Below are 27,287 nucleotides of genomic sequence, written 5' to 3'. Positions count from 1 at the left end.
AACCCCCAAAGGCTTTAGAGGCTACACGCATACTCCCACACACACATACGCACACAGAGACTGTAACCTCATAAAACAAGTGTTCTTAGTCCATAATACAGCAAACAATTTGTACCTGTTGTGAAAGGACAAATAAAACTATTGCACAGTAACTGTCTTTCTAATCAGAACATGAGACAGTTGCAAAATTAAACATGAACAAATGAGCCCGTTTTGCTGCCTCATCAGAATGTGTAAGGCTGTGACAGTGCTTTAGGAGTAAGGTACCCCTGAACTCTGCAGTAAAGTCTCTTCTTCAGTGCTAAAATTAAAAAGAAAGAAAAAAAAAAAAAACAGAAAAAAAAAAAGCTGCTCTATGGTTAATAAAGTCTACATGGAACAGCAACATGACAGAGTGGTTTGGCGCAACTAATGTTATCTTCAGTATGCTAATACCTCTAAGGAGCTGAGAGGTGACTTCATGCCGTGTAGATCAGTGATGCAGTTATAATGTCTGAGTGGAAAATACAACGGGGGGGGGGGGGGTCCGACAGACTTGATGCCACCCTTCTAAAGTGGGTGTGGAAAAACTAGAGACAAAGTTTCTATTGCAGTTTCTGTGAATTCACGTGGAGCCTCACTGGGAAATGAAGGCCCAGCGAAATTTCAGGAGGCTGTACGCCACCAGTCAGCCAGTTGAAACCCAGAGCAGCAGTGTGGTTCAGGGTGGGTGGATGTGTGTAGGGAAGAGGGGTGGAGGAGAAGGACGAGTTGGCGGATCTACATGCTGAAGCCGTAAGCGGGCTGAGCGGGGTAGCCTGCGGCAGCAGCGGGAGGGTAACCGTAGCCAGGATACGCTGGCTGGGTAGCCACTGGAGAAGGAGAGGCAGTCAACATCAGCTGCTGACCTGATCACATAAACAAAAACAAACACAGACAAAATAAAATTTTCCCCCGTCTTTATAAGAAAGTACACATGACTGGACTGTTTTGTTGAACTGCTAAATTTGTTTGTTCTATATCAAACAAAATTATGGGGCTTTTTTTTTTTTCCACTTAGGTTTTCTTTATGTGCTGCTCAATGAGCCTGTAATTCTTTTGGCGGTGTAAAGCTAATTACACAGCAACAGCTGCTGCTGGTTTCAGATAATAACAGAAAATGCAAGCGTGTCCACTTATTATGGGTAAACTAATCAGCTAGATTATATCATTGTAAAGTATAGCCCAAGCTTCATTTGGGGAAATCATTTACTTTATCCAGGAACAACAATGTTCATCCCTCAGTGAGCTGTTCTGCCTGTAAACCTACCGAACACCATCGGCTGAGGTTCTGTCACTTCCTCTTCAGTTTTTCTTTGGCTTTCGGCCTCCTCCAGTTTGTCCACCTGAGGGCAACAAAGAAGAGAGGACGGATTAGACATCACTCACACGCTTACTGTTGAAAGAAAGTCTGAGTTTATGGATTCTAGGTATCGTGCAGAAAGTATATAAGCTCAAGTTGGCTCAATCTGTTTTTCATATTTCATAGATTTTTGGCAAAAACTTTGCAAATTACAACATACACTCTAATACCTGAGCTTTAAAAATACACTAAGGCTTATCCCACATCAAATTAATAAACACTGACAAACACAAGCAGTTACAGAAGATATATGATCTTCATCTGTGAAAGACAAAACTACAATCACCACTTCACAGTGCAGCTAAAGGTGAGAAGATGCCATGCAGGTTTGGTGAGAATTTCTAATAAAGCTTGCAGTAAAAATGTTAAATGAAAATTTAAGGGTCAGTTTACCCAAATCACATTAAATAAAACCATTTAACCTTTTATCACATCTAGTAGCATCAAATGACTTGTGACACTCCTGCTATCACCCCAATCCAACAGGTTCTGCTCTGAGCTTTAATATACCATCTTTCATTCAAATACCATCTGTGACTCAAAGCTGTTGTTTATTTTTTATATTCACCAGTAAATAATTTGCCTTAAAAAAAAAAAAAAAAAGTCTTTACATGGTCTGCATCTTATGAATTCCAGATAACAATGAACAATGACAAATTTGGAAAGGTGCTAATTTTCTAAAAGCTAAGTGCTTTATGCACCAGGAAGAAAAGCAGATTAACATCAATCCAACAGAGCAGCAACAAATCCAAAATTGCATCACAACTCGACACCAGCAGGTTGATTTTATTTAATTTTGATATTTTATTTTAGTGATTTGTGTAAAATTGACCCTTTAAAAAGAAGAATTAAGGTAAGGTTTAAGGTTAAAGAAATATTTGAATACAAGGAGAGCAAAAGCTAAACAGTACGTTTCTAAATTCCAATTTTGTGCCATTAAAAAAGTGCTACAAGATTAAGTGGCAGTCACAACTTCAACGTGCACCTGATCACAGCTGCAAGCAGACCCTCCTGACTGAGTGTTTATCACTGCTGGCCTAAAAATCAAGCTAAGGGCTCGCAGGTCAAGCTCATCCTTGCCAGGCGTACAGTAATTGTGAATTGTTTGTAGCACTAATCCTAATCCCTAAGTGCAAAGGAGTAATCAGGCACTGTGCTTTAACTGTGGAGAAGGCTGAATACTGAAGGTTTATAATTGAAGCTCGGTCAGCGCAGAGTCATGTTGAGTCAGAATTAAAGAAATAAACATTTCTTAAAAAGTTGGGACAAAGGTGTAGAGAAAAGAACATGATATTTGCATATACAATGGTATCACTGGGGTAAGCTGCCTGTTTAACATGTATGTACTGAACTACTTCATGTGAGGCGGGGTTGGGATTTCTCTACCTGATTAGCTGCTCAAACTGGCTGTTAGATTCCACCCCAACCTGTTTGACCAGTACCAAAGGTTTACCTACAACAAACCTAAACTGAAAAATTAAAACTAACTGAAAAGACTTCCACAAACTGAGGAAAGGGCACTACATAACCTTTGAGGTTATTGTTTGCAGCCCTGCACTAATTTCAACAATAAAAACTAAAACAAAGTGACCTTTAGTTAGAAACATGGGGGTGCATCGAGCAAGTCTAAAGCCAAAGCAGCTTTTTCTCTGTGATTGTCTTCTTTTCTGGGCTTTCAAAAAGCCTCTGTCAGATGGAAAGATCACAGCGTTTCAAGGCTTTAAAAATGCCACTTGACACAAGATGCAGCCCCAAGAGAGAGAAAAGTTAGAGGTATCCGTTAGGCCAGGACAGGCTAATCCTGGTGCTGAAGAAGAAAAAAAATAAATAAATAAAAAAATAGTGTACAGGCCTTGGCTCCAGAGTTTTTGTTTTAGACTACATTTACCTTCTTGCACTTGACAGCTAGAAAACACTTTATAATCTACCAAACGTCCCTTTACTGCTGCATATTTACCCAAAATTAAGATGCAGACTATATACTCAATTATAATAGTCACTCTTAACTTTAACCAGTAAACATTATCCATTAAAAATTGTTATGTTTCATCTCTGTTGCATCAGATTTGCGTCAATGTCACTAAGTCATTATTATTTAGGCTCTAAAATACAATTTGGAATAAGAGGAGGTTAAAAATGTTCATTTCACCTGGTCTAACTCATATACTACTGCCACATTTAGCCAGATGTTTTATTAATGTTTTCACTGAAAAGTAGTTATGTGTCTATTTATTTTTATTTCTCATGAACTTGTGTCAAATGGCTAAAAACCAAGAGAAATAAATAACTAAGATTAGGGCTCACTGGAGGGAAACCTGCTTAATCTGAACATGTACTGGCACAAGTGGAACAAAAGCCTGCACACTACTACAGTTCTCCAGGACCAGACCTAGTTAGGCCAAATTCAATCTACAGTCCATGCTAGGTTCCTACATCAGAAACCTAAGAGATAAGTTACAGGAAAAACAGACAGACAGAACACAGAAGAGAATTTTTTTAAATAAAAAGGGCCAGAGACCGTCACCTTCGCTGCAAACTCATCAACCTGGAAAAGAACCCAAAGACATGACCTCACATATCTGCAGGTAGCACTGGCAAATATACTTAAAGGTCATTATGAAGATTTACATGTTTCACTCTGGCTTGTAGTGATTTTTTTTTTAAAAATCCATCTAGATCGTTTTGATGGTATTTGCATGGTTGTGGAAATACAAGCTGTGGTGACATCGTCGCTTGAAGGCTTGAATGTAACAGAACTAAATGACACTTTTAGTGTCTTGTGGTTCTTAAAGTGCCAAAAAAAATTTCATACGACAAACTCGACATTAACGCCTTTTCCCAGAAGTATTGACCTAGTTGCACAAAATAATTGCACAAATCTTGTTGTGAGCACTTTCATATAGGAAATTACCTTCTGCTGAGCAAACTACACCGGCTAATATAGATGGACAAACAGCACTGCAGGCCAGAGGGAAAAAAAAAAAAATGGGCTGAACTGTCCCTTTAAATATTATTACTTAAGGCCTTAGTCTCTGCCTTCTTGTCTCACCATATATGTTTGACCTGTTTCTCAGAAATCACAGACATATTACATCACCAACACCACATATTCTTCTTAAAATTACACAATAGTGAAATCTATTTTAGTGGTAAAGCTGACATCAAATAAACTCCTGGTGTTGATTGTCAGCACCAACCTTCGTGAGGTACTCTCTCATGACCTGGATAAAGTACGGCATGGCAAAGTCCATTATGTTGTGCCTCCAGGCCAGCTCCAGCACCACGTCAGGGTGCAGGAGATCATAGGAGGCAAACAGGCAGGCAGCAAAGCACTCCTTCCTGCCCTCCTCTAGGAACCACTGGAGTAAAGTCTCTGCCAGCTCAGCATCCTTAGACTCCGCTGCATACAGCATGGCATCCTAGAAGAGACAAAAATGTATCTCATTCACATGGCTGAGTGAAAGATAAAATCCTTTATCTTCAAGTGTGAGAAATTAGCCAAAAGAATCATTCCTGTGAAGTAAACAAACACTGCCATCTATAGGTACATTGAGGAAATGGAACCTTTTAAAAGTCGTCTGTATTTTTAAGAGCTTTTCTATTATTTTTTTCATTACCTTGTATAGCTTGTCCTTCTTGCAAAGCTCCACGCTCTGTCTCCAGCGGTTGTTGCCCTTATACAAATAAGCAGCAATACGCCTGAACTCAATCAGTTCATGCTTTTCTAACCTCTGAGCCAACCCGATGGTGTCAAAGTTGTCATAAGCATCAATGGAGGCTCTCAATCCCTGTGGATGATACACGGATAGAAATGCATTGCATTTGAGATCCAGAGGTAACAGCGTCCTGGGCACTGCTTCCTGTACCCATTTACACCAGTATGATGTCTATCCTCAATCCATAACTGGCTCTGTGGATTTCAACATAAAGAGACTGGTGCTGGTGTGAAAAAGCAGGCGTCATCACAGCAAAACAAAATTGCTACGTCTAAAATTGGAACCGCTGCTATCAGTGGCTACGAGAGGGGCTAGAAAATCACCTGCGATTTACAGCCAGGCCATAGGTTATATCCTTATGACTTTCTTTACACAGATATTACTCTTTTTTTTTTTAGCTTTGTAGCATTTGATTGCCATACTTGTTTGAATGTCTAAAAAAAAAAAAAAATTGTAAATAATGCTTACAACACAGTAAATAATACAAAAGCGACAAAAAATGGCAACAAATAGGTCACATATTTGAGCTCTTTGTGTTTTACATCACGTGTTGTGATCAATATAAGTCACAGAGCAGGCTGGCAAACCTGGTAGTCTTCCTCCTCTGTAAGCAGGTTGTTAAGAGCTTCATTGACAGACTTGTTATTGTGATTCTGCACAGACCTCAAGTAAGGCTTGACCAACTTCAGCTGGTTCATCTAAGAGAGAAAAAGCAACCCATGTCACACCATATCAGCAATGGGTCTAGTTTATTTAGAAAAACACATTTTATTTAATATATGTTTTAAAAAGTGAAGCTGGCCATGCTGGTTGTTACCTTGCTAAAAAAGATGACAGCCCGGCTGTGGTCCAACCGAGGAGACAAAATGGTCAGCAGATCATTCAGTAGGAGGGGTTTGTAATCCAGATAGAAGGATAGAGACTTATAGTAGAGCTCCACGTTGGCAACCTAAAGGATAAAAGAAAAAACACAAGAAGTGATCAATTGATCATGTAAGCAGTTTGTGAAAATAATAAACATTTGAAAATAGCCGTGTTTACCTTTGCAATAATATCTTTAAAAAGCCCTTCTTTCCATGCGTCAGTCGGATGAGTCATCATAGTGATGACAGCGTTGTCATACTCCTCGTATTTATCGTAAAGGAAAACCAACTCTGCCCATAAATGAGACTGCTCTGCAGCACGAAGAACCTGGTAGACAGAAAACATTCATTACTGTCAGAGATTTGTTTGGCTGGTCTAATAGATTTGATATATTTGAAGTAAAATGTCTTGAAGCTTTGAAAGGCTGACGTCAAATAGATGATTTATTTTTTATGTAACCTACTCTTTTTGAGAGGGAGGGGGGGAAAACACACACACACACACACACACACACACACACTCTGAGCCAAAAAAAAAAATAAAAATTCATATCAAAGCATAATTATTTTTTAACCATTTACCGGTATATAGATGTATTAATACACATCTTTTGAAATTAGCAAAATATTAAAATAAAATAGTATTTCATGCTTTTAACCATTTTTTAAAAAAGATATTTAAAGTTTTTAAAAGGTTATTTGAGTGCAAGATGACAAACAGTTGCATAAAGCTGGTAAATGAAAGTTTAATTGCTGCAAGTCACCAGAAATGTGTCAGTAAAGAACTAGCTGTAAAAGACAGAAAAACAAGTCAATTAATTTTCTGTCTGCCTCCTTTTTCATGGCGCTGATGAGAAGCAGAATGTTCACGGAGTAATGAATCAAAAGATTTCATGGCACACAAGCAACCTCTTTGATCCGACAAAAGAAAGAACAGTTTTGAAACGGGCAAACGCGCACACATAGTAACAGAAACACTACCTTTGGGATGTTGACTCTGGACCAGAAGAGCTCCAGGTGCTCCCTCATCTTCTGAGGTTTGAACTTTGAGTACAGGATGGCGAGCTCGGTGAACATACCCATATGGGCCCGCTCCAGACCCAAAGCAGCCTCGAGCAGAGCAATGAGTTCCTCAAAGTACCCGCGGTCCTGGTAGTAGCTGATAAGGTCCTCCAGCTCGTCAGCATGGATCACAATGTGAAGGCCGCAGATTTGTGCCAGACGAAACTCCTCGCCGTCCACGCATGCAAAACATACCTGAAAAGAAATTAATGCATGAAACTGGAGATAGCCAACGATAAACAGAGGACCACTTCTATCATTCATATCATCATATCCTGTGTTTTGCTACCTTTTCGTGTAATCCTCTAATCATCAAGAATCTGTCATTTTTTACATGAAGTGACTACATTAGAAACACTGAGGTGACCTGAATTAAAAGCTGTAACAATAACATAAAAACTGCAGCAAGAAAATCACTCAATTTCAATCTTATATCCACAGAAATAAAACAAAACTAATAATAAAATAAAAATTAAAAAAAGCTGTTAAATCAGCCCCTTAAGTAGTTTTATAAATCTTGTTTATGACAGGCTCAGACTGCTGGGTAGCCATAGTGCGTTTCTCTCCCTCACTTTCCTTTCTGTTTTTTTCCCCATGCATTTATAAGCACTATTTATATTTATATCCACTATTGCATGTCACTGACATTTTGTTTTGTCCTGTTTTTGTTTACCATCCATCTCTTTTGCTTGTAAGGAACCGTGTGATCATTGGGGCTTCTGTCTGTAATGTCACAAAAATAAAGCGCCTTGAAATGACTACTCTTGTAATTCGCCACTATATATTGATTCAGTTATGCTCAGTATAGAATTACGGCATTGTTTCCCCATGTCTTTTAAATTAATCAGACAAAGCGGAGACCTGTAATTATACTAGAAAATGTTTTTGCGCCTGTTACCTCCTTCCATGTCCGTGTGCTGTTGGCTTTCCTGGCGCTGTCCACAGCTGCCTGGTACTCTCCCAGGTGGACTAATGTGGATGCAAGTCGAGCAAAGTTGGACACATTGTTATACAAAAGTTTGGCTGCTTCGTACATACCCTCCTCATAACATCTATCGCCCACCTGGAGAGGTAGAGATCAGATGATGAATATATAGATAGCAATCATTTTCTGGCAAAGAGCAAAAAGCACATTCTGCAACAGCTACACATCTCTTTAACACTACAGCTGGAACTTTTGTTGTTGTTTTTTTTACCTGCTGTATGTGAGCATTGTTGGGCCCGCTGACAAATTCTTCCAGCTCAGCCAGACGGTTAGTTTTAGCTAAAGCAAAGATCAGCTCCGTTTCCACGTAAGACTCTCTGGCTTTCTTCCGAGCCATCTGTAGAAACTTCACCAAATCCTCCCAGTTATCTAGAAACAGCAACACACTACAGATCAGCTCAGACCCAAGACTGATAAACACCATTAGCATGTTTTACCTGTAAATCAAAAACGTACTGTTCTTGCTGGCTGCGTCGACCACCTCCATGTACGCTGACGGGTCAACGGCTTTTATGTATGAATCAATGGCTTCCTTGACCAGGTCTCTGTGCAGCTGGGCTCTTGCTAACTGACTCCACACTGCAGGCTCATTACAGCGCTCCGCAAACTCATAGGCACGGTCTAAGTTCCCTATGTGCTCTATCAGTACCTAGAGGGATACAAAATAAAAAATAAATAAACAAGAGATGGCTATATTCTATGAGCCAACATGAGATAAAACAATAGGACTAGCATTTTTAAGGCTCGTTCGTTTTCACTATTGTGCTAAATTCACAGTGATTAAGAGAAACTGATGAAACCTGCTATCATTGGCAAATGACTTTGTTAGTTTAGTTAAAGGGCTTACCCACAAGTACTTTTAATGGCCCGGATTTAGGAAAGGTAAATATCAATTCATTCATTAATCCATTGATTTTCTTAAATGTTTTTCTAACTTTGGTAGGAGGGCCCGGGAGATTATGCCAGTTCTTACAGGTCGAGAGATGAGGTATACCCTGACACATGAAATATAAACATCAAATGTCGCAACAAATTCTTTTACAAAAAGAAATGGAAATTTGTACTTAATTGAGTAAAATAAATGCACATATTAATGTACATTTTTACAGAGAAAAGGTTCTGTGATTAGTAACTTTAGCTTACTGTAACTTCGACCTCCAGAATCAGTGCAGTTTTAGCAGGATTAGGTTTGTTTTTACCTGTATGGCTGAGGTGTTCACATCAAACTTCTTGAAAATAGCAAACGCCTCTTCAAAGAGCTCGTTGCTGATAGCGATGTTTGCAATATCCGGAGCATCGTAGTTGTCTAGCCTGTTAATGTACTCCATCACACGAGTGCGATCTGCCTTGATGGCCGTCAAAATAAGCAAGTTCTGTAGGTTTCTGCAAAAAAAAAAAAAAAATGTTAGAAAAATGGTTGCACGTAAATGATCACCATGAATAAGCTGTGAGCCTGAAGTACCTGTGTTCACTGAAGACTGAATTATCAAGTACGATTTTCTCCAGAAGTTCAATCAGCTCATTGGGCAGGTCTGCAGTCATGAAGGCTTTCACTGTGACCGACACCTCCTCTGGGTCTTGGGTTTCTGACAGAGCTGTCTGCACCACCTGAGAGGAGGAAAATCGAAAATAAATGTTGAAAGAAAAAATATATATATACAATTCATGTTTGCGTGCTTTACTTTAAAAGAAGAGGTGGAGGATCCCATACCTGGTCGATGAGCTGTCTTCTAAAAGGATTGTTTTCTTCTAACACAGTCGCCCAAAGCTCTGGATCTTTCCGCCGTACCAGATATCGAGCCTCACTCTTAAATAATGAATTCTCATTGCACACCTGACATGAACAAATAGTTTAAAATGCATTCATCATAATTATTTAAACTATGACACTAAAGCCATACAATGTGATCTACATACTTTGATGAGGTCTAGATCACACTGCCCTCTCTCATAAGCCACACAGGCCAGGTGGGGGTCTCTCTTCTCACAGTAGCGTCCAACCACGGCGCTGTCATAGAACGGGTTCTCCTTCAGGAAGCGCTCGGGTGTGTTGTTGCTGTCAATGTAGATCTTGGCCAGGGCGTTATGGGTAGCTGGCTCTTCACATCCTTCATGGATACGAGACTCCAGCCATGGCAACAGAAGTTTCAACCTGATAGCAGAAACTGTACGCTAATATAAAGCTTCATTACATAATACCTAGGAGAAGCTTTTAAAATTCATTTCATGGCAAGGACTGGTAAAAGCACACATTACATTTCTAAGATGATGCTACAATGTAGCTTTTTCCTGTGATGTAATGCACAGCCAGAAGACTAGATGGCAGCATTGTCCACTCAGCAGGCCGATTGAGTCATGTTTTAGGGTTTCTCACTTCCACCTTTGTTGATACAGACTAAATAGCTTCATTATATGAGACAAAGTTATTCTGATGGTTGATGCTAAGGTATCGATGAAACACAATGACAACCTCAGAGAATCCACTCTAGAAATCACCTTTGGTGTTAAAATTAAAACATTAATTTCAACTTCATGTATGCATTAAACTAACAAGAATGCACTGAGCAAACACAAAGATAAATGTCTGTATATTTACATTCATGTATTCCACTCCTGTTTGTGAATGCTTAAGGATTTATAGGCATCAGCTAAGGAGATCATGATTCTTTACTATTGATTGCCTCAAGGTTTATTGGAAAAGAAACTATTTTCAAGTTAGTATTTGTTCTTTTCCTTCAATGACTTGAGGGGAAAACACACATAACTAAGTGGTTCAGCAGAACCGCAAACATGGCTTGCACTCTGATCTATCATTTAAACTCATTCCTACAGAAGTTAGATTTAACAGCTTTTATGTACCAGCATGATACCTGCGCATTAAAGGCCAGGTCATTTCAGAAGCTGCTATAAGAGATGACAGGAAATCGTTTTACCCTTTAGTCTTACCTGTTCCTTTTCTCTACCTCGTCCACCAGCTCATCAGTGGAAAACTGCCCTCTGACCACCATGATCAGGTTCTTAATAACATCCTCAGAACAATCCACATCCAATAAACCTCCAATCACCACTGGTAAACGACTGGGGTTGACCTGAAAGTAAGTGGGTAGGATTCAAAATAGAGAAGCATCATGCAGCTCGATAACGATAACTAGATAATAATCAGATTATGTATAAAGTCACCCGAACTGTAGATCTTACCTTCTGTACATAGATTTCAATGTATTTCTGCAGACTGTTGCGGTAAAGGTAGAGAACTAGGTCGTGGACAAAGTCAAAGCGATCACAAACAATGATAAGAGGAAGCTGGTCCGTTAGCTTTGCTTCCTAGAAGCAGAAGAAACATGAGGTTTATTATGAATTAACTCTGGAAGATGCTAATATCAGAAAAATGCGCTAGGGGATCTTTATACCTTGAGAAAGTTTTTAACCCTGTCTGGGTCGTAACAGTTGCTTTCTCTACAGATTCTCTCCACTTCTTTGATCTGGCCGGTCTTACAGGCAGCCTGGATGTATTTAAAGTGAACATCGGGCTCTTGGCTGAAATTCACAATCGACCCAAGGAAGTAAAACAAGCCTTGTAGAGATATGAGAGGGGAGAAACAACACGGTGGTTAAGTTAATCTAGTGTGAATTCAAACCTGCAGAAAATGAGGAAAAACCACTCCACCTACCTTCATAGCTCTTGAAGGATTCAAAAAGCTCCACTAATGCTTGAGTTCCCAGCTGTTCGTGATATTTAGATGCTACCTGGACACACAGCTGCAGGTTCTGCCTGATATTAGCCGACAGCATGGCCCTTAAACACTCTAAAGAGTCTTCAACTGACAAGGAGCCAAAAAAGTTCACCAGCCACTAAAAAGAAAAAAGAAAAAACGGGGAGAAAGTAAAGCAACATGTTGAGCACGGAGGAAAAAGGAGTCATTTCAGGAAGCATTTTCACACATTAAAGAGTAAAATGAAGCCGCTCCCAAGAGAGCAGTATACAGGCATCATTGCCCTTCTACAGGCATACCTCAGGGTTGAGCAGATGTGTGTGAACCACGGCTCGTTTGATATCGTACAGGTCAGTGTAGTGTTCAAGAGCTCTCTGTAGTAGTCCTGCCTTCTCACACAGCTGAGCAACATGGGCACGGTCATAGTGCGTGAACATCTGGTTCCCAAGGATTGCATCTGCTACCTAAAACAGCGCATACGCACACATGAGCAAACACATTGTATTTAACATTAGTAAAGAAAAGGTTGCAGGAGAGTCTGAACATTAACATTCACCTGGGGGGCGTGTATTAGGTTCATCTCAAGCAGACGTGTCTGCAAGTGACCTTCTGCTGGGCGGTTGTTCTTTAAAGCATCCAATAGGAAAGAGGTGCACTGCTGGATCAGACTACCCTCCATAAACACATCAACAATCTACCAAAGAGCATGAGAGAAAAGAGCAGTCAAAACACAAATAGCTAGACAAAGTTCTCTTTTTTTTTTAAATTTTATTTCAGACCATCTGTGAACAATGATTTGAGTTAGCATGCAAAGGCTTGAGTTGCACACTATTAAACACCACAGGCCCGGCAGCCAGATGTTTCTGTTTTGCAGATGTCCTTAAACATGAAACGCTCACATCCGAAAAGCAAAGGTCGCCTTAACACCATCACTTTTCATAAAGTCATCATCTTCCCTGTTTGAGATTAGGACAGAGCGGAGTGATGATGTGGCTTTAAAGGGAGGAGAGGGTGACTGACTCAGTGAATTCCTGGCATTGCTGCCACATCTGGAATAACACATATGTAGGCTCCCACACTGGGCACTTTGTGCGTTAGCGTGCATGTATAAGGCTAAACAGGCACATGCATTTTAAAGGGAGCACACAAGCAGGATGTCTCCAGTGAGAGAGGCGTTCACGTTTGTGCGGGTTTACCTGGTTGATGTTGGCCAGCGGTTCCTCATCCTGGACCAGCATCTGAGCAAACTGCAGACCCTGGTCTGGATTCACACGCATCACATTCCGCAGCAGAAACACCCAGTCTGGGGTATATCCCACCTACGCGAACGCAGAAGGATAAAAATGCACTTTCAAGCATCAATGCAATACTATAAACATACTGCATGCCTGCCATTTGTGCAATGCTCAAAATTTAAATGGAAACACAATAAGCCTTCCGATTACCTTTTTAGCATACAACACTATCTTCTGGAATTGGCCAGTCTCTGCAAAGCACTGAATGACCTTGTTGGGGACATTTGCTCTGAGGTACACACTAAGAGCGAGAGTGGGGTCAGAGGCCTTCACCAGGTCTCCCAGCTCCTCTGAGCACTCCAGCTACAACACAAGAGGAGGAAAGCTACTTCACTTACACTGGTCACTGTAAAATAAATAAAATAAATGTATATCTACAAATCTGCCTCATTTCTTTAATCCTCCAGTTATACCTTGTCCTCTTTCAGCCATTTCTCCAGTAGTTGCTTGCGGCCCTGTTGCAAGACAGGCCTGCACAGCTCCAGAGACTCAAACTTGTTGAGCTGGCCCTGGTCCAGAAGAATACCAAAGTACTGCAGCAGTGGAGAGGCTTGAGCCGGCTGGGCCGGGACGCTCTGAAACTTGCGGATGGTTTCTGCTGTTCGCAGGATACCCTGAGGCGAGGAAAGACATCAAAGAATGAAGGAATTATTAGTCGTAGAGTAAAAAACAAAACAAAAGCAGATTCCATGAAATGTTTTGAAGGAGAACTTCATGTTTATTGCAGTGTTTTCACATTAACATACACGGGATTCTTTTTGGGTTTCGTTTTTCAGTGCTGAATCACAGTGTGTGTAACTGTCATAGTTTTAAGCACCAACAGAAAAATATTTGACAATTTGATTCTGTGCAAATGCAAGACTCCTTGTGCAGTTCTCACCCACACCTGGTTCATATTAGCATAGGCAAGAATGACAAAATGGCAGCAGAGACAGGCGTACCTTGGGTGCTGATGCAGCAACCTTCGCAGCCTCTGAGTAACTTCCCTGGGCAAACAGAGTGTTGAACTTCCTAGCAAAAAGCTCCTCTGCCCCAGCAAGGTTTGACCTGACAGCTATCCTCAGGGCGAGATCAGGGTTCTGCAGCACGTTGGTGGCATAGTTTACAATATTCTCCTCTTCCACACATACTGACAAAACCTATAATAAAAAAGGAACAGATAATAATTAAGAACTGCACAGTAAAAATAACTAAACTTAAGAAATGTGTCCAGTTAACAGTCCAGTTTCTTAAGAATGTCTGCCAGGCATAGCTTGCCAAAACATTACAGTCATTACAGTCAATAAACATTTCACTTGGGAATTTGTTCTGCACACACTCACTGCCCGTTTGCTTCTCACCTGTCCCTTCTTATTGACACCAATGATTCCCGAAGTGGCTTCGTGAGGAGCGGTTACAAAGATGGTCTCAGCACTGATTCGGTTCATGTAAATACACACTCCAGACTCCAGGTCGTACAGGTGAATGTAACCATACTTTGTGATCAAGTATATTACGCCATGCTTACTACCAATCTGAGGAGAATAATTAGAAAGAGAAACATTCAGGAGTGACCCATAATGTGGTGAGCAGAGTACAGTAGAAGCAGCCTCATTTTCTTTACCTGCATAGCAACAGGAAAGTCTGTCTGGGCCTCTGGTGGGAAAAACACATCCACAGCTTTCTTAGCAAATGGCTGGTTTCCTGCAGCTGGCTGACCAACTTCGATGATGTGTAACTGGTAGAAGTAAACCAAGACAACAGTACAGCAAATGAGACCAAAAAGAACATCACAGTTGAGGATTTGTACATTAAATAAACTTTCCTGATGCTACCATATAGGAACTTCAATTTTAACCAAAAGGCATGACGCATAAAAGTTATTTCATAGGATTCTAACATAAACATTACTCTTTCAAGGCACTTCAAAGCAGTTTGCTCAGCAGCTAAAAACACAGATAGCATCATGGGTACATTCGAATGGCCTTCACCTTTCCCCCAGCCTGTGAGCGCACAGCAAAACAGAAGAGAGTGGAAGGTTTGGCATTTCCCTCCACTTTGAACTCCCCGAAGGCAGCAGCGTGGCCCTCGATGGGCTGGGACACTTTCCTGTCAACGGAGTACAGCTGCATTGCTCCGACCACACGGTTTTGCTGGAGGACAAGGAAAAAGGAAAAAAAAGGGTGGGGGAAAAAATTGATATGTTCAAGTCATTAAGGATCAAAGATACAGGTTTAAAATTCAGGCAGTGTGTTTGTATGTGTATGAACAAATGGTAGGTATTATCTGTGCATTTGGTTAGATGTGGGTAAACAAACTGTTTGCTTATTTGATTTACATATACATATAAAACAAGTTCACTTTGAAATATGTATGCATGTTGTCATACTTTGACATAGTCCTCTAGATCCAGACTCCTTTAGAAAAACAGAAAAAGAGTGGTGTATTGATTTTCTTATTGAGATTCAGCAAGTCAGCAAAAAAAGACATCTGTCCATCCATTTTTCTTTCACCTACTGAGGGGCAGGTCACAGGGTGCAGCAACCTAAGCAGAGAAGCCCAGACCTCCCTCTCCCCAACCGCCTCCTCCATCTCATTGAGGCGAGCAAAGAGATGTCATCTTTGCAGCATGTCCTACTCTTTGATCTCCTCCCACTATGACATGTCCAGAACACCTTGCCCAACAGAGGACAGAAAATATCCTAGTCTGATACCAGAACCACCTCAGCTTGATCCTTCAGACAAAACGTATTTCTTGTATTCTTCAGTTATTACCAAAAGCTTGTGACCATAGCTGAGGGTAGGGATGATCAACTGGTAAATGCTTCACTTTTACATTCAGCTCTGTTTACCACAACAGACCGGAATAGCATCCTCATCACCAATCCATCTGTCAGTCTCCTGCTCCCCTCACTTGTGAATAAGACTCAGAGATACATAGACTCCTTCACTTGGGACAGCAACTCTGACCTGGAATAGGCACTCTACCCTTTTCCAGCTGCAAACCATGACCGACTCTTTGTGTAAGAGAAGGATAAAATGCTGCGAGGCTGGTTACAGCAGAAATTTCTGGGAAGCTTAATTGTTAGAATTTCATGCCACTGTTCTCAGAATGTGTCTTTTATGTGTTCCTGGACTAAATTGTTTTTTCTTTTTAATGACATTATACACCCTTATTGGCATAATACAATGGCATAACCGCTTGATCTCTTTATCCTCCCCTTCAGTGAGCAAACAAATATGGGAAGTGATGAAGTTCCAAGTTTATTGGTTCCTGTAGAAAGTAGATGATCCAGTCATTGGTTAGGAATGCAGATTTTTTTTTTTTAAAGCTAATTCACTGTCGCACAATAGCTAAAGGTTTCAAAACTTAGTGTGGTAAAAACAATTCTTTTGCTTTCCAGTGTGTACCTGCTCACAGCCAAAACCTTCCAGCCCAGTGAAGAGAACAAAAGTTGACCTCAGATAAAGTGTTCTTTGTGTGATCTTTTGTCCAATAAGGCTATAAACAGGGATCGGAGAGATAAATATTCCTTTCACAGAAAATGTTTATATCATCTGTGCTTTCATACCTGTGCAGAAATCCCTATCAGCAGTAACCACTTCTGTTGTTCGTCAGTTCTGTAGTTAATGATCTGACATCCGGCCAGACTGGCGTGCCGATCGAATACTTTAGTCGGTTGGGAATCCCCCTCCATGCTCCAGTGATAGACGGCAGTATCTGTCACCAAAGCCACGGTGTTTACAGAGATCCACTTCCAGAACATGACCTCCTCTGACATGGTGTGAGCCTTCATCTTACTCTTCATCTCAATGTTGAAGATCTGCAGCGTCTTGGCAGCTGAGGGTCGGTAAAGAAACAGAGACGTGAGACGAAACAGGCAAGAAAGAAGTCGTCAAATAACTCCAAACAACAAATTAAATAGCTGTTCTGAGTAACACACAGACCGGCAGATGAACATGTCTGCCTCGAAATAGTTAGAAAATAAATAGAGCTACTTTTAATTGGAACTATTTATTCATTGAGGAAACGTTTTAATAGCTTGTTCTTTTGATTATTTCGAGTGGCGAAGACCTAGTTTCAGCCAAGACTTGATGATTTTCTTTAATGTAACTACTGTTCCGTGCTGTGAGCACCAGTGTAATGGGGAACCGAGGGAGATTTCTGACACGAGTGTTCAAAACTCATGTCAGAAATAAAGAGCAAATAAAAATTATATCTGAACTGCTCGATATTGTTCGGAAGCCAGGGAAGCACCACTCTTTACTGAGTGACCTGACCCGCAGCTACAGAAAGCAGACGGCAGCTTTTGAAAATGTCACAATTGACTAAACACAGATACAACCTCCATTTACCCAAAATACTTAATGAAAAACAAACAGGTGATGTAATGCATGACTCATGTAAATACTAGAGCTGCTGTACAAACTTGCAAACACAGAGCCTTTACGATACATAAATGGCATCCCTTATGTGCAGGAAGGAAAGATCTGAACATTGATTACGGCTGCTGGCACACGCTCACAGAGGCGAGCAAAGGTGCACAAAGAGTGCCCCGACTCCTCTCACTGTATAACATCTGATGATGCATACCACACATACACATCTACCAGCATACAAGTCATGCTAACACATGTGCAATTCTCATAAAAGTAGGGCATTTGCCAGAAGATTAGGCTGGAGTGTGGGTGTGCGTGTGATATTGAGGTGCCTTTCTTGTAGCCATCTGTGTTTTGATTGATCAGTGGTCGAAATAGATGTGCATAGTTAAAAGGGATACAGGGGATAGCTTTTATGAGAGAGACATGGCCAGTGTATCATCACAACAGCGTGCCAGACGGGTAGACAGACAGAAAGCAACTCACCGTCTGAGAAATGACAGAAAGCAAAGGAGAAAAAGCAAAGTGTCAATCAGGTAAGAATGAGAAGACAAAGATAGACCATAAGGAAAAGGGGCAAACAGGGAATACTGTGCTTAGAAGGAGGAGGGAGGGAGGAAGGGGGAGGAGGGAGAGAGAGAAGCATTATAAGCAAATCATCCTGATCAGCGCTTGTGTTTGTGCTCTAAGGGTTAGTTTCAGTGACAGGCGATCAATTTTCACAACCAATTTACTACACTGGGTAATAGATGTGAGTGCACTCGGCATATTTACAACATTGACAGGCATTAATCTTTGCTGCGACTTTCCCACAGCATTTCTAGTAAACGGCTAAATCTGTTAAAACTAGAAGCAAATAAACAGTGCAGAGGCCATGCAGACTTCATTCTGGGACTTTAAACAATAATAAAATACTTTGCGCTTAATATAGGGCCACCAGTAATAAAAGCCAACAGACTTTTTCTTTTGCCTCAGAACAATACAGTATTTCTCATCTATTGGCCACTGCTGCCTAAATGTGTTGTGTCATTTCTATATGCGTCGTCATCATCATACCTTTGAGGGCGATGACTTTGCTGGCGGGGTTCATGATGGCACTGTCGGCAGAAATCGGTCTCCTGATTGGGTTGGTGGGATCCGACATGTCCACAATCACCACCTGGTTCTGCTCGCCCACCTTCTCACGGATGCAGATGAACTTGTCCGACTCCATCGTCAGATAGCTGAACCCAATGTTGGCTGGGTTTACGCCCAGGTTCTGCAGCTAAAAAACAGTTTTGAGGAAATAAAAGTGAGAACCTTTAGCTTAATTATGTTACCCCATTTTACAGTGGTGGAGTATCATATAACGGTCAGTAAGCTAGTCAGTAGCTGGAAACAGATACAAGTACATTTCCAAGAAATGGCTAAACAGTTTATAAAAATGACAACACAGATGCAATCACATTTAAAGAAAGAGTATGACCACAGACATGTCTTCACATATACACAAAAACAAAAAGGGTAGGAGCTAATGATATATCAGAAGTATACCAGATGACAGAGCTGTAGCTAGTAGTATATATGTGTTTGTTTCACATTTCATCTAGATGAGCAGGAACCTGTACCCTGAAAACCCCCCAACACTTTTTAGTAAGCACTGTTAGTTAACTGGAAATTGTAGTTTAAAGTACTTTGAGTGGTCAGTACAACTAGAAAAGGCCTACATAAATGCAAATACACTGTAGTACATTAATTATTATAGACTATCATAGATAAGAGAAAATTGCATTCAGCTGGCAGACACATTTTGTATGTATATTTAGTATACACAGTATAGTACATTTTGTAATAAAAGTACTTAAAAATTAATTATTGGTCAGTGAGCCCATCCTCATTCACAGGCGAACAGCTGCAGCCAGTTTGTGAGAGATATGCATAAGGTGACACATAAAGCTATAAAACAGAACTGCATTTCATTCTCTTTATTTTAATTTTTACACAGCATCCCGACTTTTACAGAATTGGGGCTGTGAAAGCAAAACTCAGCCACAAGCACAATATTCCTGCTTTAATACTATGCTTTTGTTGCAACAACTTAAAATGTGGTGAGAAAATATATGTGGGAGCAGCTGCCATTTGCTTTTTAGGGGAAGAGAAAGTAGTGAGCGATGGATCATAACATGGACTTGATTAAAATAGCAGCAGGTCTGCTCAAGTTTTCCAGGGATACTCTTAAAGGTCGTTTTCCCATACAGGAGGTCTGGTCGGTGGTACATGGAGCCAGGGGACAAGCGTGGGCACGCAGCTGGATGTTAACTAAACAGAGCTTTATTTTACACAAGCTGACAATAATTTCCAGAATTTCCTATGATATAAATAGTAATGCTGTCATTGTACTTATCATTACATCTCTAATACTTAATTTTATTAAAGCTCGACTGGACCTTGACAGTGTATTTAATCATCACTTTAAGCAGCTAGCTGTAAATAAAGTTTAATTACCACTAAAAAAAAAAAAAAAAAAAAAAAAAAAAACTAAAAAAATAACAACAACAAGAGATTCACTAAAACCAAGAACACATTAGAAAATTTTAATAAAGCAAACCTAATGAGAACAAGTCAACACAACATCACACATTTGCCTCAAAACTAACAAACATGAAAAAGTCCAGTTTGGTTGAATAGAGGAATTACTGCACACATTGTCAAACTAACTGAACTGAGAGGACAGACAGAAACATGCACTCTCCCTCTGATGACTGAACTGACTGCATTATGCAGTCTGAGGCAAGCGGAAAGGAATCCTTCTGCTCATCACAAGGACTGTACTATCTCGCAGTTGGCTGATAGAGCAGGAAAACAAATCATGACCGCTGAGCCATTTAAATCATGTCATCTCCAAAACAGGAAGGATGCAGCAGTGTTCAGCCTGGGGTGATCAGAGGGGCTGCTTCCAAAGAAAAATAGAATTATCCTTAATTAATTATATCCAAAATATTTTTAGATTTTCACTTATACCAGGTGCTAGCTTTAGCATAGGCTACGCTTATCAGTATTTTCATGTGTACAGTGGTTAGTCACTTTTTTGGGGGGGGGACATGTAGTTATTACCAAACACAGTTGTTAGTTTTTTGCAGTTTTTTGGCTTCTTTTTAGATTTTGTTGTTGTTTTCGAGACCTACAGTCCTGTGACCAATCAAAAGACAGAACTAATGCAGACCACGAAATTCAGTTTCTTCCCTTAAAATGCTCTGCCAGGCCTTTACAGCAGCCACCTTCAGTTGCTTCTTCTTTGAGGATCTTTCTACCTTCAGTTTTGTATTTAACAACTGAAAATCTGCTCTGCTGGGTTGAGATCGAGTGACTCACTTGGTCACTGAAGAAGAATTTCATATTTCTTTGCCTTGAGGAACTCTTGGGTTGCTTTTGCAATATGCTTCAGGTCATTATCCATCTGCACCATGAAGTATCATCCAATCTGTTTTGCTGCATTTGAATGAATGTGAGCAGAGAGTATATCCCTATACAATTCACAATTCCTCCTGCTGTTTCTATCAGCAGTCACATCATCTAGTAACCCAGTTCCACTGCTAACCATACATGCCCATGCCATAACAATGCCTCCATCCTCGTGTTTGATAGAAAATGAGGTATGACTCCTCATTCTCCACACTTTTCTCTTCCCACTATTCTGGTACAAGTTCATCTTGGTTTCATTTTCATGTTCTCAAGCGTAACCAGTGTTTTGCACCTTTTTGTAAACCCTGTATTTCCATTCATGAAGACATGTTTTGATTGTAAATCTTAACAATGGTACCTCCATCAGCTTGAGAGTGCTCATGACTTGGTTAGATGTTGTGAAATTCTTGAGCTGGTCAGTGCGTTCATTCTTTTTAAGAATGTACCAGATTGTAAAACTTCAGGACAAATCAACAATGTCCAATCGTAAAATTTTGTGCAGCAAATCGTGTTGCCACACTCGAAATTGCATAAAGCAGGCAGCCTCACTTCATCCAAGGCCAGGGGCCGTAACAGTTTCTGATAGGCTTATTTTGGTTTTAGCAACATCTCTTTGGACTTCATATTAAGAGTTCCAGTGAAAAGCAACTACATGAAAGTTCAACATTTGTCTGCCTAATTTGTCATCTAATAATGAGGAAACTGACCTCACTTAATCAGGCACAAATTGAGCCTCTGAAAACTGGGCACCATGTATGAAAATGGCTGTAATTCTTAAACAGTTAATGCAACGCAAACCACAGCCAGATACATTCTGTTTGGGACAGCCAATCATAAGAAAGCTGCTTTGAAAGTAGAGAAACAGAGTTAAAGCAGCTTGTTTCATGCAAAGGATCACCTTTGGGGTTGTGCCAATGTCCAAGGAAAGTCCAAGAATAAAAATATGGAGCTGCAAATTAACATAATTCCCCTTTCACAACATTACAGAATCAACTTTAACTGAAGCATGTTTGCAGTTTATAATAAAGAGACAAATATTTCATTAAAGATCAATATTCAAGTGCTGCTTAACCGTGGAACAAGTTCTTTAAGCCAGAGAATTAATTAATTAATTATGCAGTTGGCATTTTTTAATGTTTATTGTCCCAATGATTAAATAATAAAGGATGAGAATAATAATATTTTCATTGTTTAAGGCATCTTGTAAAGGCCACAGAAAAGCCCTGGGGGAGGAATGGAGCCATATGCTGCATCTCTTCAAGACTGCCAAGACTATCTCTGGAAGCAGAGGGAAGGGAAGTTACAATAAAGATAATGGAGGAAAAGATAAGGTTGGGAGTGAAAGGAGGAGCTCAAGACACTGACCAATATCCTGTTGGCAACGAAGAGAGGGAGCAAACCATTGTAAATAAGAGAAGTCAGAGTGATGTATGTGCCTCCTGCGAGAAATGAAGAACAATGGCCAAGAGGTAGCAAGGTATGTTGATTCTAGTTCCAGTAACACAGGCCTCTGGCATTTTACAGTACGATTCAGGGTGGAGAGACCGGCTCGCTGTAAGAACACTCCCCCCCAGCTGATTCTTAGTCGAATATGCCAGACTAAAAACCCACTTCAGCTTCATCTTACTGTCTCCAGTGATCCATTTAAATACTAACCAGTGATACACTGCAGACTCCTCTAAGCAATCTTCGCTGCACACATGAGACAATAAAAACAACGTATTAATACGTTAATACCGCAATAACAAAAGGCAGGAGATCTTAACTGATGAAGCAGCATTGACGGTATTTGGTGAGTCATAGGATGGGTGGACATCTTGCTGAGGCACTGACACGTTGAATCAGCAGCTGATGGTTTTGGGCTCATGACGAGATTACACAAGCACTTTTTTTTTAATAAATCGAAGAATGTGTGGGGGGGGGGGGGGGGAGTGGAACTTGCTCGCAAAGCGCGTAGCCTTTATTTTAGGAAATCAGAGTTTGTTTTTTGTCTTGGTCTCTCCATCTTTCTCTCCTCTTGTCCCCTCCCCCAAAACCAGTCGCACCCTTCTTAACCCATGGTCTACCAGAGGGTTTCTTCCTGTTATCAGGGAGGTCTTCCTTCCTGCAGTCGCAAAGTGCTTGCTCATGTGGGATCATCAGATTGTTGGGATTTTCTCTCAATTTAGTTGGATCTTTACCTTGAAGTATAAAGTGCCTTGAGTAAAGTGTTAGTATGAATAGTGCCTATATAAATAAACCTAAAGTATATAGCTATGGCGATCATGAACACCTTAAAGTAGCAATGGATTCTATTAATATTCGAACTTCCAAGTCAGAATAAACACACAGATATTTATCTCTGATTCTAGTGTGGATTGTAGAACAATCCGCACTTGTAGTTAATCCAAATTTCAAAGTTCATGACCCATTTGAAATTACAGAAAGACACAATGTGAGTGTTGTATGTGTTGGATGACTGCTCTTTCAATGCATTCATGATCGAATTCCGGTGACTGAACACAGACGCTCAGCCTTGTCCCTGCCAGCCACTGCTGCGGTCACAGATGTGTCCTGTTAGACTCGCTTAGACTGTTCTGTCATCCTGCTTCCTATCCTGATGCAATTTGCCAGGCTTAAACGGGGGCCTGCTTACCTCAGTTGTCTATCAAACACATCCGGTGGTTTGACGTGGTGGCGTCATTTCATTAGTACAAATACAGCAGGTTCACTTCTCCCGACTCAGCTAGACAGGACAATTTTCAGGCACTTCAGAGCTGCGGGAAATCTTTGCACTTACACAAGCTGCTACAGTACGTAGGCTGCTGCACCGACAGCCAGCACAAGAGCCACAAAAGCTGTAAATGACTCTCGCCTTCATAATTCACCAGACCATTCTCAGTCCCTCATCTTTGTCTCCATCATAATCCACAGAACCCAACTCTGATCCACCAATTACTGCATTGATTTAAGGACAGATTCTGCCATGCTCATGCACAGTATGGTTCTAGAATCATAAAGCAAAGTAAAGAGAATTTACCCCACAGCTTAGTGACAGTGTGAGGTTAGGCAGGTAATCCATAGCTGGCTTTAACACTACAGAAACCCCAGTCCTCCATCTTATATGTCTGCACTAAACAGAGGAACATTAAAGCGATTTTTTTAATGCTCATTTATCTCAACATTAATCTGGTTGAAGGTTTGAACAGTAGGTGGGTGGAGCTGCACATTCACAGACCTCTTCTGAAACTTGTGCCATGTTATCAGCATTTAAATAGTATATGCATGACAGAAGATGAGAAAAAGCATAATCAGGCCCATTTAAACAACAGTTTTAATAGTCAGGATATTATGGCATTTGCTGTACTCTGTATATTATGCAAGTGCTAGCTCAACAAGCTGGTACCTCATCACAAATCTAAATCCATGTTACACTTGTGAACCTCGGCCCAGACTGCAGACACTGAGCTGTAAATACCAGGCCAAGGAAAGGGGAAAAAAAAAAAAAAAAAAAAAAAAAAAAAAAAAAAAAAAAGCTAAACAACTTGAGGCCCAAAGTCCTGGGTTTGCAAATTCCAAGCATTTTTCACTCTGCTGGAGCCACCTAGACTCACAGGAAGATACGACTGTAGCAGAGCTGGGATTTCACGGTAGAGGTGAAACATAAAGCTGCGGGCTGCTTATCGCCGTCTCAAGGCCTGATTTTCTTAAGACATGTATAAAGGGAAAGGTCTGTGCTGTTGTGAGCAATCTGGACTAATAACCAGACATTGCCAGGTACTGCACTGTGCTCCATCAGTGAGCAGCAGTGTACCGCTCCTGTCAGTGAGGAGAGGAGCCTGCTAGGCTGCACGCTCTTTTGGCTGGCAGTTTTTTAGTGGATAAAGGATCTTTGGCTGAGAAAGTGGGGCTACTGGCCAGAGGAAGGGAGCAGAGGGAGAGAGAAGGGGGGTTGGGACTCTGAGCTTTTATTTTTTTCTAGTGAAAGGCCATTTCACTGCCTGCTGTTACCATAACAACAGGCTACAGACCAGGGGAGGTGGAGGGGTGCATCGCAAAGTTTCTCTTCTGTCTGCAAGACACCAAGCACTGGGGCTGCTACGGGACAGCGATTAAAAATCCATAGCAGTGGAAAAAAAGGGGGGCATAGTGCAAATTGTTCCCCCACAGACGACTAAATCACTGGCTGCTTGTTTTCTTTTCTTGTCACAGATTGTAAAAGGGCATTTGTGTTGTGTGTGTGCACCCGCGTGCGTTTTCTCCACCAAGAGTCTGAGGGGCTTGAGTTCCTCTGATATATTGATGCAAATTGCTTTGAAGCTGTGCAGATGCTCCCTAAGACAAAACCAATACAATAAAATAAATAATCACCATGAGTTTTGAGACACATTAAATCAATATGATATTGACGCTGCATTATGGAACTAGATGTCATATTGCGTTTTGGTCATGGCAAGATATCAATCGAATGATGCGTTTCTGGTCTTACGGGCTTCATTACAACTGATTGAGCAGCCAGTTTCCAGAACTTATTCAACTGCCGAGTGAATCCAAACATAACCGCTTTTTACATCCCCCTGTACACCTACATCCAACGACCAAGATCTAAATAAAGCGCACAGTTTCATGTTGTTACTTGAAACACATTACGGTGATTTTTATCAGTTACGCCCAGCTGTGTGCAAAAGCTGGGCATTTTGAGAGACACTGGTTGGGATTTTTGCTCCTGAAACTGGGAGTATTTGGCTGCAGGACATGACAACAGCGTGGCAGCAACAAAGATTGAGAACAAGTGCCATTCATTTCTCAGATACAACGTAGCGCGAACAGCTGAGCTCAGTTGTCACAAAGTGTCAAAACACCGCAGTGAAAATGACAGCGTCGTTTATAACTTAAACGGGAAAAACTGCGGCGTATCCCCCAATACACACACACACACACACACACACGTACCGGTCCGCATTGGGGCTGTGTACGATCTGACTGTTCAATTTTTACAAGTCATCATCTGCCCGGCAGGAGAGAACTAGGCCTGTAGCTATATTGAGCACCACCCCGCAGCCCTTTTTCAGATTCCATTTAAATGCGACATGTGCTGTGTGCGTGCGGACCCACAAGGGCGAGGAGTGGCGCAAAAAGAAAGGAGCTGGGATTAAATTTAGGGCTTTCTGTATGTCTGCTTACCTGCAGATGCTCCTGAAATCGTATCGGCAGTATCTGAGCCATTTCTGGAGGGTTTCTCTGCCTGAAGAGTCCGCGAGGAAGGAAAGGGGAAGGGGACAACAAGAGGATAAAGGTGGTGTTCTTCTTTGTGTGCCCTAAATGCCCAAAAAGTCAAACTGATGGGCAGTAGTAGGTAGTCTGGGTGGCTTGCGTTGGTATCACACGAATCCACTGACTGCTCCCATTCAGTAGCCTCCCTTACACCAGTCCTGAATCAAAAACTCCGCACCTCCGCTAAGAAAACTAGTCCACTTCAACTACTACTGAGCCAAACCATCTCCTCCCTGAGCCTTGTAAGGATATGGGCAGTCTTAAAAGCCCGTGCTTACTTATTGAAACGGATAACTTCACATGTGACGCCCTACCCTTGGATTTTTTTTATTATTATTATTGTTTTCTCTGAGCTGTCAATGAATTCAGTTGAACGCGCATTTTGTACCCCTCCGCCGCAGCCCCTTCCCCCTTCCTTTCCACCAACTTCGAAATCAGGGCTCGTGACATGCGCCCCACCTTTGCATAATTACCACACAATCACACATATGCAGTCATCTTTCTATAAAGTGTGCTTCTGAATGGGTGATTAGAGGACTTCAAATCCTGCTTTTTTCCAAGCAGCTTTTTACGTCAGTGACCCTCTCCCATCATCACCGTGGTGCATGGAGTGCAGCAAGACATGCACAACTAAAAAGTACATTTCAGTATTATGTCAACATCAACAACCTTTCTGGCGTGTCATCAATGAGAATGAGTCTATGAGGGTGAGGAATAGAAAATGTGGTTTCTGCTTTATTTAAAAGTCAAACCATTTACACCATAATTTCTGGGTTTGTGGTTTCTTTGAAACATAGTTCCTTTGAAAAACAGCAAAGCCTCATTTACATTTCAGACCAGACATGAATCAGTATAATGTGCAGTAATATGAACATCATTTAAAATGCCTGTTCCAGAAGGGTAGTCTTGCTCCATGTAGTATTTACTAGTGACATATTAAAACTTAAAATGAGTAGCTTTGAAAAATATGAAAATAGTAATAGTAATAATAATAATAATAATAATAATAATAATAATACATCTTTTAAATGCAGATACCACATGTAAAAATTATGTGATTTTAGTCCAGTCCATGTATCAAAGTCTATGACATCCTAAAACTAAATGCAAAAATGACTGGGGGAAATTTTAATAGAAGTTATTGTTAGCTACTTTTCATTGACTGAAATGAATATTAGACCATGAACACAAGTTTGTCATACCAGCAGTCACCCTGTAG

The 27,287-nt window shown here is 40.8% G+C and overlaps 1 protein-coding gene across 3 annotated transcripts; it reads right to left on the bottom strand.

Annotated features, from left to right (window-relative positions):
- Window positions 1–264: 264 nt before the first annotated feature.
- cltcl1 (clathrin, heavy chain-like 1) lies at window positions 265–26,240 on the bottom strand. Of its 3 annotated transcripts, none has more exons than XM_085426029.1 (32): window positions 25,979–26,240; window positions 18,431–18,638; window positions 16,567–16,835; window positions 14,986–15,147; window positions 14,619–14,732; window positions 14,356–14,529; window positions 13,957–14,154; window positions 13,429–13,629; window positions 13,166–13,318; window positions 12,917–13,039; window positions 12,277–12,414; window positions 12,020–12,184; window positions 11,679–11,859; window positions 11,418–11,581; window positions 11,206–11,331; window positions 10,954–11,096; window positions 9,925–10,159; window positions 9,719–9,841; window positions 9,470–9,615; window positions 9,207–9,390; window positions 8,464–8,656; window positions 8,219–8,376; window positions 7,921–8,085; window positions 6,942–7,217; window positions 6,139–6,288; window positions 5,915–6,046; window positions 5,685–5,795; window positions 4,999–5,169; window positions 4,579–4,800; window positions 3,900–3,926; window positions 1,289–1,364; window positions 265–887 (listed from the first exon to the last, which is right to left on the bottom strand). In XM_085426029.1, exons 1-32 carry the CDS (start codon window positions 26,018–26,020, stop codon window positions 760–762), a joined length of 5,058 nt encoding a protein of 1,685 aa, XP_085282155.1. In that variant the 5' UTR covers window positions 26,021–26,240; the 3' UTR covers window positions 265–759. The 3 variants fall into 3 exon arrangements, with proteins under 3 accessions (XP_085282155.1, XP_085282156.1, XP_085282157.1); XM_085426030.1 differs by having other exon boundaries at window positions 3,906–3,926; XM_085426031.1 differs by lacking the exon at window positions 3,900–3,926.
- Between the last annotated feature and the right edge of the window lie 1,047 nt (window positions 26,241–27,287).

The sequence above is a fragment of the Rhamphochromis longiceps genome, linkage group LG12 (genome assembly GCF_057381845.1).
Source record: "Rhamphochromis longiceps isolate RC_006_pf linkage group LG12, R_longiceps_female_GT1.1, whole genome shotgun sequence".
In the NCBI taxonomy this organism is placed as follows: domain Eukaryota; kingdom Metazoa; phylum Chordata; class Actinopteri; order Cichliformes; family Cichlidae; genus Rhamphochromis; species Rhamphochromis longiceps.
Note: the sequence above shows the minus strand (reverse complement) of the source record. Positions and strands in the feature narration are given on the sequence as shown.

What these genes read in the sequence shown, in the direction of transcription:
- cltcl1 (XM_085426029.1), bottom strand. Translation starts at nt 26,020, where the DNA reads ATGGCTCAGATACTGCCGATACGATTTCAGGAGCATCTGCAG. An exon ending in GGGTTAAAAACTTTCTCAAG is followed by an intron (nt 11,332 to 11,417) that starts GTATAAAGATCC and finishes TTCTGCTTCTAG; the next exon opens with GAAGCAAAGCTAACGGACCA. An exon ending in TCAGTCTTCAGTGAACACAG is followed by an intron (nt 9,391 to 9,469) that starts GTACTTCAGGCT and finishes TTTTTTTTGCAG; the next exon opens with AAACCTACAGAACTTGCTTA.